General features: G+C 30.7%; 1 protein-coding gene and 1 non-coding gene across 4 annotated transcripts; one reads left to right on the top strand and one right to left on the bottom strand.

Moving 5' to 3' along the window:
• Positions 1 to 1,499: 1,499 nt before the first annotated feature.
• Positions 1,500 to 7,371, bottom strand: LOC115698371 (protein PSK SIMULATOR 2). 3 transcript variants are annotated; one of them, XM_030625548.2, is made up of 14 exons: positions 7,228 to 7,371; positions 6,860 to 6,923; positions 6,418 to 6,713; positions 5,579 to 5,901; positions 5,366 to 5,458; positions 5,190 to 5,280; positions 4,828 to 4,921; positions 4,204 to 4,301; positions 3,787 to 3,856; positions 3,235 to 3,335; positions 3,021 to 3,137; positions 2,750 to 2,826; positions 2,603 to 2,647; positions 1,500 to 2,494 (listed from the first exon to the last, which is right to left on the bottom strand). In XM_030625548.2, the coding sequence occupies exons 3-14, from the start codon at positions 6,661 to 6,663 to the stop codon at positions 2,002 to 2,004; spliced, it is 1,848 nt and encodes a 615-aa protein (XP_030481408.1). In that variant the 5' UTR covers positions 6,664 to 6,713; positions 6,860 to 6,923; positions 7,228 to 7,371; the 3' UTR covers positions 1,500 to 2,001. The 3 variants fall into 3 exon arrangements, with proteins under 3 accessions (XP_030481408.1, XP_060961154.1, XP_060961153.1); XM_061105171.1 differs by lacking the exon at positions 7,228 to 7,371 and adding an exon at positions 7,010 to 7,172; XM_061105170.1 differs by having other exon boundaries at positions 6,860 to 7,321.
• LOC115703410 (small nucleolar RNA Z279/snoR105/snoR108) lies at positions 1,721 to 1,819 on the top strand. The gene has a single exon (XR_004009176.1). It is a non-coding gene; the product is annotated as a small nucleolar RNA Z279/snoR105/snoR108 (small nucleolar RNA).
• Positions 7,372 to 14,882: the final 7,511 nt, after the last annotated feature.

The raw sequence follows: 14,882 nt of genomic DNA, 5'->3' as shown, positions 1-14,882 counted from the left end.
AATTTCCCAACACATATATTCACGATATCAAGATGCAATCATATATACACCAACTATCGTTCTAACTGATATGTCATACATTTGACAACTATAAACATGTACATATGTATTTATGTTATACTAGTCTTACCTTAATTTTGATTTCAAGTGTTCTAATTAACCTGAGTGGAAATACATACGTCACAATTCCAAAAAAAAAATCAATAAGTGTTGCCTTAATACTTTTGGTGACTTAAATTCAAAACTAAAAGTTTTCATATCGATAGACAGCATAGAAATACCCTACATATCGAGAAAACACTCAATCGACGTTCCGGTATAAGACTCAAAACGAACGGTCCATTTTAAAAACAGACCCTCCCATTCCAGCATAAATTGGACGGTTTGAAACTCCACTGTTCAATTTTAGAACTTCGATAACTCATTCAATTCTAAGCCAAACCTCACCAAATTTTACAGGGTACCTAAAAATATCATACTGAACATTTTTTATGAAGGAACCTCACCCCGATTCTCAATAGAAATCAAATTAAACAACCATTAAGTTTTACAATTATGCATTAAAGCATAATACTAAAAATTAATTCAAATATATCACAAATTATTTTTTTTTCTCTAAATATAATACAATTTTTACACATCCCATTAAAATATGCTCTTACAAACTTATATATAATATTAATAAAAAATTAAAATTATAATAGAATTTAATAAATATATGTACTAATAACGAAAATATTAAAACACATTATACAAAAAGAACCACAAAAAGTAACATATTGTTATTAGTGCATATTAATATTAATTTCCACAAATTTTAATTTAATATGATTTAAAAAAATAATAACTAAATATTGTGAATCAATATAGTATTAAGCACCTTAAAGTACCACGTAACAAAAATAATACAAAAATCATTTATAAAAAAATTAGTACAAAAATAATTCATAAAAAAAACAGAAAAGACAAAAAAAAAATTAATAACTAATTATTAAATACCACATTAGTAACACCTTATAATTTTTCATTATAGTTTTTCTTTTTAAATATTTATATTATTGCTGTTTATCCTAAAATTTTATAAATTCTTATACAATTCTATTTCCTTTTTTTTTTTTTGTGCTTAAATACAATTCTATTTATTCATTAATTACATAAAGTACCATTTTTTTTGTAAAATAATTATTTGTACGTTCAAAAAATAATTTTTTTTACATTTTTACGGTTTTCCAAAAAATAACACGAAAACAACATAAAATCAACAAAAAAACTATGTAAAAATAACATGAAAATAACAACAAAAAGTAACATATAGATAATAAAAAATCAACAACAAATTAACAAGATTACAACATAAAAAGACCGTATTTTCTGTAAATAAAATTAAAAAAAATCATAAAAACATTTAAAATTCCGTAAAATCATATTTTCATAATTTTTTTTTGTTGTTTTTATGTTTTTGTGAAATAATCCCTTTATAAAACTTTCAAGACGTACAAAATCAAACGTATAAGACTACGACAATAATTATTAATTATTTAGCAGTGTATTATATTCTTCTTAACATGTGTGCCCAAGAGAAAGCATAAACTAGAACTTTGGCGACAAATTTCTTTCTTTTTAGTCCCACATTGACAACTGACAGAGGTTAATATGAAAGTTGAGAATATAAAAAAGAGAGTAAGTCTGCGTACTGAATCATGATCCTTCAGGCAGAAACGGGATGTGATGAGTGGTCAATACTTGCAATGATGCAAGATGAGTGTCTGCCCCCAAAGCCTGTTACGACTTTGGGCACTCATTAGAACCATCTGATCCCTACTTTTAAATCAGTCTAATTTTCTTTCATGTGTATATATAAAATGTTATATACAGCAAAATGAGAACTGGCTCAGATATATTTACAACGATATGTAAACATTGCTAAAGAAACTTGGTATGATGAAAATGAACAATGGGTTGGGTGTGGTGTGGTGTAATTAAGGGCTCTTAAAATGTCTGTCATATCTTATCTAATCCATCCATAACATCCAAGACATTGTTGCAATGCTCTGGGTTTCGTCTAGCAGCCAAATCCCTATTAGGTGAACTACCTGTGCTCCTACTCAGAGCCCAAAACCTGTTATCTCTTTTCTTCACTATAATAAACTCCTGACTTTTGCTCATTCCTAACACCCCTTTCCTCCTACCACAGGTAACATCATTTAATAAATTCTTATCTTCCTGAGACAGTTGCACTTTGCGAGATTTAGTACCGAAATCCAAGGATAGAAGCCGTTGCATTCTGCCAGGTAAATTCACTCCCTTTCGAGTTGGAGACCTTGTAGACGGAAGCTTTGATCCATTGTCTTTATGTCTAACTATGAAAATTAACTGGTGAAGCAACGTCACCAATTCGAGGATGTATAGATCTGTTTTCTGCTTATCAGCGTGATATAGTGACTGAAGACGAATCATGCTGTTCTGCGTATTTGTGCTCTTGCCGAATTCTGGACTGTTATATTAAGTAAAAATGTCAGAATTCACATAATAAGTCAAGAATACTTCTTATGCTTTTCAATTGAATAAAAGACAAACAGATGGATAATGGTTGCCTACATACCCAGAATTTGCCCATTCTCCAACCCATCCAAAACCCTGATGCGCTCTGCCACCAATCGTAAAAAACAATTATTAAGTGCAATTATGGCGATATGAAAAAGGACAAGAAACTATTTGCAAAATTTCGAAAATATTTCAACTAACGCACTTGTTAGTATTGGCAGCGACTGGAACCAGCCAGTGAAGTGTTTTTTCCATTTCAGCCTTAATCTGAGGAGCTGAAAGCTGCAGAAGACAAAATGTGTTGATAACATCAATAATTGGGATTGAAATATAAATAAGAAGTCGTTAAATTACATTGCATAGTGACATACACAATGAACAGGTTAGGAATGTGTTGATAACACAAGAAATGGCACACATTACAGTCTAAAGAGAAAAAAAAAACATTATCCACAGTTACACAGACAGACACATACCTGTTCTTTTGCATCAAGAGCCTGCAAACGGGATCGTAAAGCTGTCTTGACACTGTTTGGCAACCCATTGTATAATGTGTCCCTCATATTTGGAGGAAGGGAGGTCGGTCGGGATGCCTACAGCAGAATTTTTTTTATGTATTGAGTAAACTAAAGATTGGAAAAATGTGTAATGCAAGCAACAAAGGGAGGGAAAGATCAGAGTTAAAATTACAATATTATCTATCTGATTGATGACATTAGCATAGTGTAATGCAAGACCAGCTACACCCAGCCTTGGAGGATCTTTCCTTTGATTGGCACTATACACCAGACCTGACATAAAAGAAACTTTTAAGAACCAAAACTACCATCCAAAAATTTAATATAAGCAAATATATGTGTTTAATATACATATAAAATTTCAATAATCAAGAGTATCATTTAAAGCACAAGTTATCAAAGCCACAAACTCAAAGACATGCCTGGCATATGCCAGGAAGAAAATTAGTAATGAATGTTAGTATAAAATATCAAAGTTTGTATATTACTTAGTGATGATGCATGCATTGCCAAACAAATAAAAGAATTAAAATTTGTCTAACGACTCTTTAGCATGATACTGAGTACTTATGGGCCAGTGTTTTAAGTCAGTCGTTAACAAACTTTGAGCACAACTAATTAAACCGATTGAAATGCTACGAGCAAATTTTCAAACTAATATGCACCATACTATTGCTTAGATTATAAACCCACTTATCAATCAACTTAAAGAATTATTTTGTACCATTATTGCCAAATGCTTCAGAGATTGCTTGATGTGTATAAGTAACAATGTCTACAAGCTTCTCCACAATCTGCAAAGAAGATAATAAATATTAGATCAGGTAACTTATTTATTTTTTAAAAAAGGAAAAAAAATAAGTAATTGCATGTACTTTGATGGTAAATAATACTGCAGTTTAGGTAAATTTTCCTGACAATGGTTGTATTTTAATTTTATATATCAAAGTAGGTAGATGTGGTTTTTTCACTTTTTTGGATTTGGAATACGCATCCCAAGTAGTTCTACTTTAACTATCATCTATATTAAGCGAATACAATATAGTTTAAAAATAATACAACGCAACCATGGTAGCGGCGTAAAATAATACCACAGTAAAATGTTTAGCAAAGTAACTAGTGGTAGATAAAACAAGTATACCTCCTCCAAATTTCTAGACCAAAGAGATTTCTTTTTCAAGGTCTTTACAAGCTTTCTTTGTTGTTTTAACTCACTGTGTAAAATCTTGAGACTCTCTCCTACAATTAGAAAGAATTCAATAAAATCAGTACACCCAAGTTCAGAATTCATCTGCAAACCACATTCTGACAAATCAAATTTGTGAGAAAAACAATTGGACTGTTGGACATGAAACCAAAAATAGATCACAGATGAAGTGTATGCAACACCACAACTGTGTTTTTTGAAAATTATTATTTAAAAAACTACCCACATGCACAAAAAGGGGATCTTAGTCAATCATTTCATGTAAAGATTAATAGAGAATGCCACACTTGGTATAAAGAAATCTTTTAGGTTCTGTTACATAAACAAACATGCAGATATTTTACAAAAAAAAAAAAAAAATACCTTAAGCATGACAAGCAAACGCAATCAATGTATAAATGCAATTAACCAGAACCAAAAAACCAATTCAAGCACCAGTAAAGGTGTATAAACCATACTAGAAAAAAACAAGCTATAGATGTCATCAAAACGACTGTTTAACTGAAGACACAAGGAAAACTGGACATGAGAAATTGAAAAATAATTCCTATGGCCGACCTCTTCGTGGGAGATTCAAGGCTTCCACCTCCTCAACCTTTTGCTGGTAATCTTGTTCAAATCTGTCCAATGAATTAAATTCATGGTATAGTTCCTACACATTAAACATGAATTAGCTTCTTCAACCATCAAAGTAGGTATATGTTGCAAAGAGATAAATTGCACCCATTTATCATGCATTGAAAATATATTTATAGATTAAATGTCATAAAATGTACATAATAAAAACTAAAAAAGCTTCAAAACATTAACTCTAAAATTTATAAAATTGAAGAAACTCCAACAGAATTATACAGAAGCTGAAACCATCATCAAAACTAAGTTTCAATCAATCAATAAAATAAACTCAATATGACACTTACAGAAGTATGTTGAGCAAGAACAGTCAACTCATGCATCGTCATGTCTGCCTCTGCTCTTTTCTGTGTGTGAATTGAATTTTCTAAATCTAATCTGAAATACTAAAACAAGTACAATTCACATTGTCTGTAGAGATCAACAATTATCATCATATAGCAAATCATATCAAGAGAATTACCCGGAGAAGAAACGACCAAGGTTGTGCCACTGTGGATCTTTACATAGATCTCCAAATCTAATTACTTCCCGTGAAAAAATATCAAGCTCTTCCCTGTTAAATACAATGAAATATGCATTCAGAAGGTATAAAATGAAAATTTCTGCAAGCTAATTCATTTCTCTGACAAAAAAGGCATTCAAAACTAAATCACTCTCTAGAACAAATAACCACCTTTTATCAGATGCGGCGATACTTAGCAACTCTTTCATATCTGTGGAAACTAATATTTGAACTCCTTGAGAATTTAAAATATCTTTCTTCAGTAACTGGACACTTTCTTCTGAAAGTGATTGAAATAAGTTTGCACCCTTGGCAATTGTATTAGCCACTTCAAATGCCAAAATCGATATTCTATTCCCTCTTGCTGTGCCACTGATAAATCCAGCACTGGCATTCAAATTCGACATGCTACTTCCAAGTGTATCTAATACTTCTACTGCCCTCTCCAATCCAACAATCCCAGCTCTTCCTATGACTGAGTTTTTTTGTGCTACCTAAACAAGAAATGCAACATTAAGATGGTATGACAATGAAAACACCAGAGAAAACAAGTAACAATAGTCACAACAAAATTTATAGAACCTTTGTTTTCTAGATCAAATTTCCATTATTAGACTCAAATCATATGGCAAGTGTCAGTCTAAAAGATTTTATTCGTATTACATTCTAACACTAGCTAGGAAATATAGTTCTGTTCCACCCTTGTTTATTTTGATGATCATGTATGCAGATCGAAAGCACTTGAGAAGTCTTCACTTGACAGAAAACTTAACATGGAAAGCAACTAGTTTCAACTTAGTCAGATCACTCATCTCTTCATAAAGAAGAACACAAGAACCTTCAATAAGGTGTTTCTTCTCATCAAAATAGCTCCATTCCATTGGTAAAGTTCGTGATCAAAACAGATAAATACTCATACAAATTCAAGCAAAATTATCCGCTGCTTCGTACAATTTGAATTTAAATTATTGCCATAATTTTGACCAATTCTACCCGTAACAGTAACATACCTTGGTAACTCCCGTTCTGGCCGGCGTCGACGGCTTCAATTCGCTTGAAAACGATAATCGCAGATCGTTGGTATCGTATGTCTGCTGTGTTTTATCGGAATTGTATGCATCAGAGTAAGAATACGACTTCTCTTTCGATTTAACGACGCTGTTTGTTTTCTTCAGTTTCCCGGAGAATCCCATAGTATTATTTCCTTCGGGCTTTATGCTTCGCTTAGTAGTACCTCCTGAACAAACCCCTCCCATTGTTCCTCTTCCTGAATGCTCCGAATTCAAATACTGTTCTAATCTTACACCTAATTAACCACACAAAAATTCAACTCATGTTCCAAAATGTAAACAAAAGCATGGAAAACTTAAAAATCCCAAACTTTCTCAGGAAACAAACAAGGATCAAAGATTGAACATATATAGCAGAAATACACCAGGAACAAGAGCAAACCTGCTTGGCTAATTGTATAGAAAATCGAAGAACGAGCTGGAAAATTGTAGGAATACTTTTCTTCCTAGAAAAAATATATTTATTATATATATGAAAACAAGTAATTAGAGATAAGATTTTGACAAATGATGAAGAAAGAAAGATAGTTACAGTGTGGAAGAGAAGGGTTTAGAGAGAGAGAGAGAGAGAACACAAATGGTTTGTTTGTTTGAATAAGAGAATTAATTTGAATTAAAGATAAAAGTAATTACAAATATAAATAAAAAAATACTTTATTTTATTTAAACTAAAAAGGAAAAGAAATTGGTTTGGTGAATAATATTAATATATATGATTTGGTAGGTTGGAGAAAAATAACGCGTTATTACGATAACGAAAATCTCGTGGGATTAGGAATTTGACTGAAGAATTGCATTGAATGAGAATTATATTTTTGGAAGAAGAAGACTGTTGTTTTGTATGAATATGAACACCACACCAGAGCAAAGGGAATGAAATGAAAGATCAAACGTCGTCGTCTCTAAATTCCACTTTCATTCTCTTTTACCATATTACCCCCGCCGATAAAACTTGCGTGACACCTACGTACTCTTATTATTTTGTGCTCTGGTCAAAAAAGGTAAAAACATTCCTCCATACTTGATAATTTTCAGACCTATTTTGAAATCAAAGGGGGAAAAAATAATGTGTGTATTTGGTGGTATTTTAAAATCAGGATAAATAGGCAAAAGTCAAACGTAGAAATCAATTCTGTAATGAAATAAAAATATATATATATGGTTATCATGATCATGAATTGATGATGATATATGTTTTTATTAAATTAAAGAATAGATAAACTAGTCTTTGCGTTTACATAATTTAAATAAAAATCTATTGAAGTAATTAATGCATATTCGTCCAATCTATTATTATTGGTATTCAAAATGTTGAAAAATTGATTTTCCAAACACTTTATTTGATAGTGCAAGAGTCTCTATCGCACCAACGACATTACACTCTAGATATCTTGAATTTGTCAGCTCTTTAATTTAAATTTATGTACTAATTATCATATAATACAGTTTAAGTAACAAGAGGTAAATAGATCAAATCAAAATCAGAACATGGTCGTTTCACGTTTGTCCTATAGTGGATGGATGTTGTTTTTGTTATAGCTAATATAAGCTATTTGACTATAATTATATTCTACATATGTAACATGTATTTGGTTCAATCCCTCACTGAGTTTGGTGTGTGGCTTCTTTTTATTTATTTTTTAATGAAAAATAAAAAATAAATAAATAACGAAAAAAAATCTTTTGCTTGGAGTTAATGTAGTATTAAATGTTTGGAACTGTATGGCTTACTCAAATCAAAGCTTTATCAATATGGAGTAAATACATTGACATGTCATTAATGTGGATGACAAATAGGTGTCTTTTTTATTTTCTGTGTTGGTGTGCTGGCCGCTAATTATATGGGACCTAAGATAAAATTCATTTTTGAGCCTTTTATATAAATAATTTAATTATTTTTAAAATAATAATTTTAGTAGTTTGGAGTAATAGTAAAAAAAAATTTAAAAACTCTCAAAGAATTCCAAAATATAATCCTAAAAAGTAAAAATTAGAGATTAATTAGTTGACCTCTTAGCTTAAATAAGACTCTAGCTACACGATTTCACTAAACACTATTTGATATATTGTTTTATCATTTAACTAGAGAACTAAGCTGTGCTTCGCGCGGTATTACACAATATTTGTTATTTTTTTTTAGTATTAATTCAGTGGTATAATATAAAATATGACATTGTGATGTTAGAATTATTATAAAAAAGTAACATGATAGAATGATAGGATTTAAAAAATAAAATTTGATATTTACAAAATATGTAAACAAAAATGTAGTTATTTGTGACAAATAAAGAAGATGATTGAAATAACATAGAATACATGTATTTAAAATTAAACAAAAAAAAAAGAAAAAAAAGAGAACAACTCAACTTATCCACACATGTGTTATATATCTCCTTTAATTAGTATGAGGAAATGCTTTTAGAAGCAAACATCATGATGATTCAAATTATCCAAACCTTGCTACTCTTTAACCCTCCTACCACTCTCTGACAAATTATATTACACAAAGACTTTAACCATCAAAATAAAAGACATATTAAGAATAGAAGAAAAAGTAACCAAGAAAAAAAAAATTCAACAGGTGGTAAACATTATTTTGTGTTCAAAGAACCACGATGTATCATAAAAAGAAAGTTCGCCAATTTCAATTTTGGGGATAAAAAAAATACTTTGTTATCATAAAATTAAAAAGAAAATATATCATACTATCATATTAAAAAAAAATGAAATTAATTGTAATTCATGAAAGCTCTTGAACTTCACTAACTTCCACTGTAGATTAAGGAGAAATCAAATAAATATATTTATATATATATATTAATAATTTTCTTTTCCACCGATATATATATATATATATTTATACATATATATTTATATTGTGAAAATAATTTCATTGCTAACAAATTTTACATAATGAGTAATATACTTGGTCTCATAAAATCTTCTTCTATAGCCACAAATATACAAGAATAAGTTGATTTGGTACTAACTTTGCTGAATGTTATATTTCTTCTATGAAAAATTATTGCTTTGTGAAGTGGAATTTTTGTAAGATATAAATAAGAATTTTTTTTTCAAAAAAGTTATATATATTTTAATTATAAAAATCATAGTCCACTAATTAAACTCACTCTAAGTCACAAATTAGTTTAAGTCCACTAAAAGAAAGAAAAAAGAAAGCATTTACTCATTTCTCTAACGTTTTCAAATATGCAAACTGTAGATTTATGTATAAGATCTCTGAGAACTATGAAAAGAAAAATAAAATTGCAGTACCTATCACCAATCACCAATAAATTTTTTGTTAGAAATTAGAATTTTTTTTTTCAAAAAAGCTTAATCTATAGATTATCATATAAATAATTTTAATCCTACAGCTATTAATTAGCTTTGCTCTAAAAAGCCACAAATTAGTTTTGCTCATAAAACATTATTCCTAAACTAAAAAAAAAAAGAAGAACAAAGTATTGACTCATTTCTTTTTCCTTGAATGTGTAGTTCTTTTAAATATGTAAACTAATAGATTAATTTGTCTAAAAAAAATAAATCTGATAACCAAATTATGAGAAGAAAAATAAAACTGCAGTACCATAACACCTGCTAAATTCAAAGAAATTTTTAGATACTTATATCACTTTGAATGTTAGCAGTTCTTAAAAGGCTTATTACCACCAAGGAATATATTGAAACACGTGCTGCCTAACAAAAAATAGATTCAGAACTATAAAGATCTGTCTATTATTTATGATCCAGCTAAAAAACAAAACAATGACAGATTAAGTACATTCATGGAGACTTATTTTTATTTAATTGAAATCACACTTAATAATTAAATTAACACAAAAGCCAGAAAAAGAAAGGTAGAGAGATTAATAAAATTTAAATCATTATTTATAATCCAATTAAGAGAAAACCTAAAAAAAAAGAAATAAATAATTTTTTGGATAAACGTGCATAAAAAAAATCTAAAATAAAAAAAAATAATAAAAAAAAGATGATCAGACCAGGTGATGATTCCAATGCCTACATCGCGATTCGCCAAGTGTAAAGAGATGAAGGTAGAGCAACAAAGAGTTTAGTCAGAGAACTTGAGAAAATGGTAAGGGAATGGTTTTGTAAAATAAATAGGCAATAGAAATCTTGATAAAATGGTATGGTATGGGAAAGGTTTTATTAAAGAAAATGCCAATTAAATGTAATTTAAAATTTGAAGTTACCAAAACTGTAAAGGCAAAGGTTTTGTAAGAAGAGAAATCAAAATTTAAAGCTAATTAAATGAGAAGAATAAAATCAAAAACTCATATAAGCTAAAAAATTAAGAAAAAGAAGATTAGGAAAAAAACTCATATAAGCTGCCACATAGGAATCCTTTGTGCATTCCTTTATTATATATATTGATACTTTATCTATACATTAATAATTTTTTTTTTACATTTCGAGACCCTGAAGATTCGAGAGTCTGAGTCGCACACCTGGTTTGCCTACCCTCAAGACCGGCCCTATGTTGGAATGACCAAGTATGATTAGTTTTATATTGTAAGGCCACTATAGCTAACTTTATCGTTTCGAGTAGCTTGATGTTGTAAGATTACTTTAGTTAAGTTTATCGTTTTGTATGGCCATAATAGTCAGTCTTATTTTGGTAGAATTAGTATGGTCTTTATATGACCAGTGGTCGATTTGATTAGGGTTGAGCATGGGTTGACAATGGGCCGACCAACCCGGCCAACCCAACCTGAAATGGTCCGAACCATGGTCATTTTTTGTGGGCCGAAATACATATGGGTTGATAAAAATACAACCTGCTGCTATTGGGTTGATTTCGGCCTGGGGTTTTTCTAACCCAATGAACCCAACCCGCACCGTTCAGCCCAGCCCAAGCAAAAAAAAATAAAAGTATATACATATATTATATACACTAGACCAGCCGGCCCCAACCCAGTCCAAATAAAAAAAACCCTAAACATATATATATATATATCATTTTATTTTCTCTCTATTCAAACCCTAACACACAAAGTAAAGCAGCAGCAGCCACAATTTCTCCGGAAAAAAAAACCCTACGATTCACTCTCATCTCAGTCAGCCTCGCCTCAGCTCAGCGCCAGTTGTGCGCCCACCCAGGCTGCCACCAGTCGTGCGCCCAGAAGTTGTGCGCGAATCTGAAGGTTAGTTTGATTTTTTATAACGATGAAGAATGGGGATGAGTGTGATTTTAAAGTACAAGATTTTTTTTTTCTGTGAATGTGACATTTTCGCTAAACCATATTTTTGCTCAGCAATAATTTTGTAAGCTTTAGAACCTTGTATTGTATTTATTTATGATGATGATGATCAAGGGAAAATGTACTTAAATTATAGCTTGAAAAGCAAGACATAAAACAACCATTTCGATTACATGGTGAGTAAGATAGGATTGCATTGTATTGTATTAGGAAAGAAAAATGAACACAAAGATGCTAGGATGAAATCGTCCCAAAATTTTCAATGACTAAATTTATATGGGTGTATTAATATTTCTAATATGCTCTGTAATTACATGATCAAAGAAAGTAAAATACTTACAATAAATAAACAAACAGTTAGCAAAACTTACTAGTTATCATCCCAGCCCACCATAAAGGCTCATGTAAGTAAGAAAATCCTCCTGCCCCTGAATACATAAAGAGTCACAAAAATCACTAATACAAAACAAAAAGAGCCCATGTGCAAATACCAAAAGTACTTCTGGAATTCAGGTTTAATATATTATAGCAATGGTAATGAATATGAATGTCTAATTTCAACTGTTCGGTATGATAATTTCAGGTCATTTACGGAGTTATTTGATCGCCGGGAATACATTTTGTCACTGCTCAGCTCAGAGCAAGTAAAGGTGGACAATTTGTTATTTTTGAATTTTGGTGGTTGTAATCTTGTGAACGATGTTTGTTAATCAATTGGAGATTTTGATATGAGAAAGTTTAGAAATTAAGAGTTTTCTTAATGTATATATTGTATATATTGTATATTTACTCAATGTTATATATTGATTCACCATATGTTTTATGAATTTATTAATTTTTGTAAAAGAGAGAAAAATAACCTATATATTTCAATCTAAAAAAGTCACTAATAAATTAATTATATTTAAAGTATAGTATTATTTGCTACATTGGCAAATAAATATATTAAATTAGTGTGGCAAATAAATATATCAAATTAGTTTGGATTTTTGTTGTTCGTTAGTTTTCCCAAATCAAATTTTGCATAAATTAAGTATTTATTTTTCATGTTTATCTTAGTAATAATTTTATTTTTTATGTATGAAATGAAGTATAATTTTTTTTGGTAGTGATTCTGTGTTATTGTTTTAATATGTTGCTTAATTGTTTATATAATTTTTTTTGGCAGCCATGATGGATAAGCTTATTATACCAACTTCTTCTCAATTAGGTGAATTGCATGATCCAAACACTACCTTGAATGTTACCCAAAGTCCTACTCTAAACACCACCTCAAATCCTACCCCTCCCCCCCCCCCCCCAACTAGTATTACCACTCCAATCACTACCCCAAACACCACCCAAAATCCTACCCAAAATACTACCACTCCTATTGAACTTAAGTCACCTAAAAAGGAAGACAATGATGAACAACCCTCATATAAGAAAAAGTCTTCTAGAAGTTCTACCGTTTGGGATCACTTCACTAAAGTCTCAAATGAAATCCAAAAGACCCTAGATGCACTTGTAACTATTGTGGAAAAAATTATGCTTGTGATAGTAGGAGAGTTGGTACAACTAGTTTGTGGACTCATTTGAACAACCAATGTAAGAAGTATCCACATAAGGTCTCGGATAAGAAACAAAAAATACTTAGCTTTCAAAGTGGTGGTGATGGTAGTAGTGGGTCAAATTTGTTGGCGGTCACTTTCAACAATGAGAGATGTCGGAAAGCTTTAGCTAAGTTTGTGGTGAAGGATGAGCAAGCCTTTAGTGTTGTAGATGGTGAAGGCTTTAAGGAACTTATTCAAGAGTTGCAACCTAAGTTTCAACTCCCTAGTAGATTTACGGTTACTAGGGACATACACAAAATGTTTTGTGAGGAAAGAATGAAACTAAAGATGGAGCTAACTAAGGATGGACAAAGAGTATGTAACCACAGATTGTTGGACATCCTCTACTCAAATGTCTTACATGTGTCTCACTGCACACTATATTGACAGTGATTGGAGTTTGCAAAAAAGAATCATAAATTTTTGTCAAATTCCTAATCATAAGGGTGAGACAATTGGTAAGGTGATGGAAGCTTGTTTGCTCAGTTGGGGAATATAAAGGGTTTTTTTTGTTACTGTTGATAACACATCAGCTAATGGTGTGGCTATTGCCATTTTGAAGAGGAGGGTAAATGCATGGAATGGATCTCTTCTTGAAGGCGAGTTCATGCATTTCAGGTGTGGTGCTCACATAATAAATTTAATTATGAATGAAGGCTTGAAAGACATGCATGACTCTATTGCTGCCATTCGTAACTGTGTAAGATATATCCGGTCATCTCCTGCAAGGTTGTAAAAGTTCAAAGCTTGTGCGGAAACAGAAAGAATTGATTACAAGGTTAGTTGCTGATTTTTTTTTTTTTATTATTATGAGTAATTTTAGTATTATTTTTATTTGCTGATTTATTTTCTTTTTATACAAGGGGTGGTTAATTGTAGATGTTCCTACAAGATGGAACTTGACTTACATGATGATAGATGTTGCCTTAAAGTTTGAAAAAGCTTTTGCAAGGTATGAAGATGATTATGAGAAGTTTGTGAGTTACTTCATGGAACAAGAAAATGGAAAAAAGAGGGTTGGACCACCTTCTTCTAGTGATTGGGAGTGTGCTACGGTATTTGTCAAATTTCTTAAAACTTTCTATGAAGTTACTTTAAAGTTTAGTGGTTCATTACATGTAACTTCTAACAACTTTTATCATGAGATATGTGAGATACACACTCACTTGGGAGATTTGTGTGGTAGTAGTGACCCTTTGCTATCTACTATGGCTGCCAATATGAGAAGGAAGTATGACAAATATTGGGACAATGCTGAAAATATCAGTCCTTTTTTATTTTTGGCTATTGTGGTTGATCCAAGGTACAAGTTAAAGTATTTGAAATATTTGTTTGAGACCATTTACGAAGTTGAAATTGTTGCTAAGATCGTTGTTAAGGTAGAACAAGTCCTTCAACGTTTGTTCACTTTCTATAATGCGATGAATAGGAATAAAGATGATAAGGTTAGTTGTTGTTTTTTTATTTACTTTTAGTGATTTTTATTTAATTTTGTTTGCTGATGGAATTTCTTGTTTGCTATATGTGTAGGTTAGCAAAAGTGATTCACTAGTACCAACTCGTGATCTCAAAGAATCCAATAGGAGTA

The sequence above is a fragment of the Cannabis sativa genome, chromosome X (genome assembly GCF_029168945.1).
Source record: "Cannabis sativa cultivar Pink pepper isolate KNU-18-1 chromosome X, ASM2916894v1, whole genome shotgun sequence".
NCBI lineage: Eukaryota > Viridiplantae > Streptophyta > Magnoliopsida > Rosales > Cannabaceae > Cannabis > Cannabis sativa.
This window is presented reverse-complemented; position numbering and strand designations above follow the sequence as displayed.

What these genes read in the sequence shown, in the direction of transcription:
- LOC115698371 (XM_030625548.2), bottom strand. Translation starts at nt 6,663, where the DNA reads ATGGGAGGGGTTTGTTCAGGAGGTACTACTAAGCGAAGCATAAAGCCC. An exon ending in GGTCTAGAAATTTGGAGGAG is followed by an intron (nt 3,857 to 4,203) that starts GTATACTTGTTT and finishes TCTTCTTTGCAG; the next exon opens with ATTGTGGAGAAGCTTGTAGA. An exon ending in TCAATCAGATAGATAATATT is followed by an intron (nt 3,138 to 3,234) that starts GTAATTTTAACT and finishes ATTCTGCTGTAG; the next exon opens with GCATCCCGACCGACCTCCCT.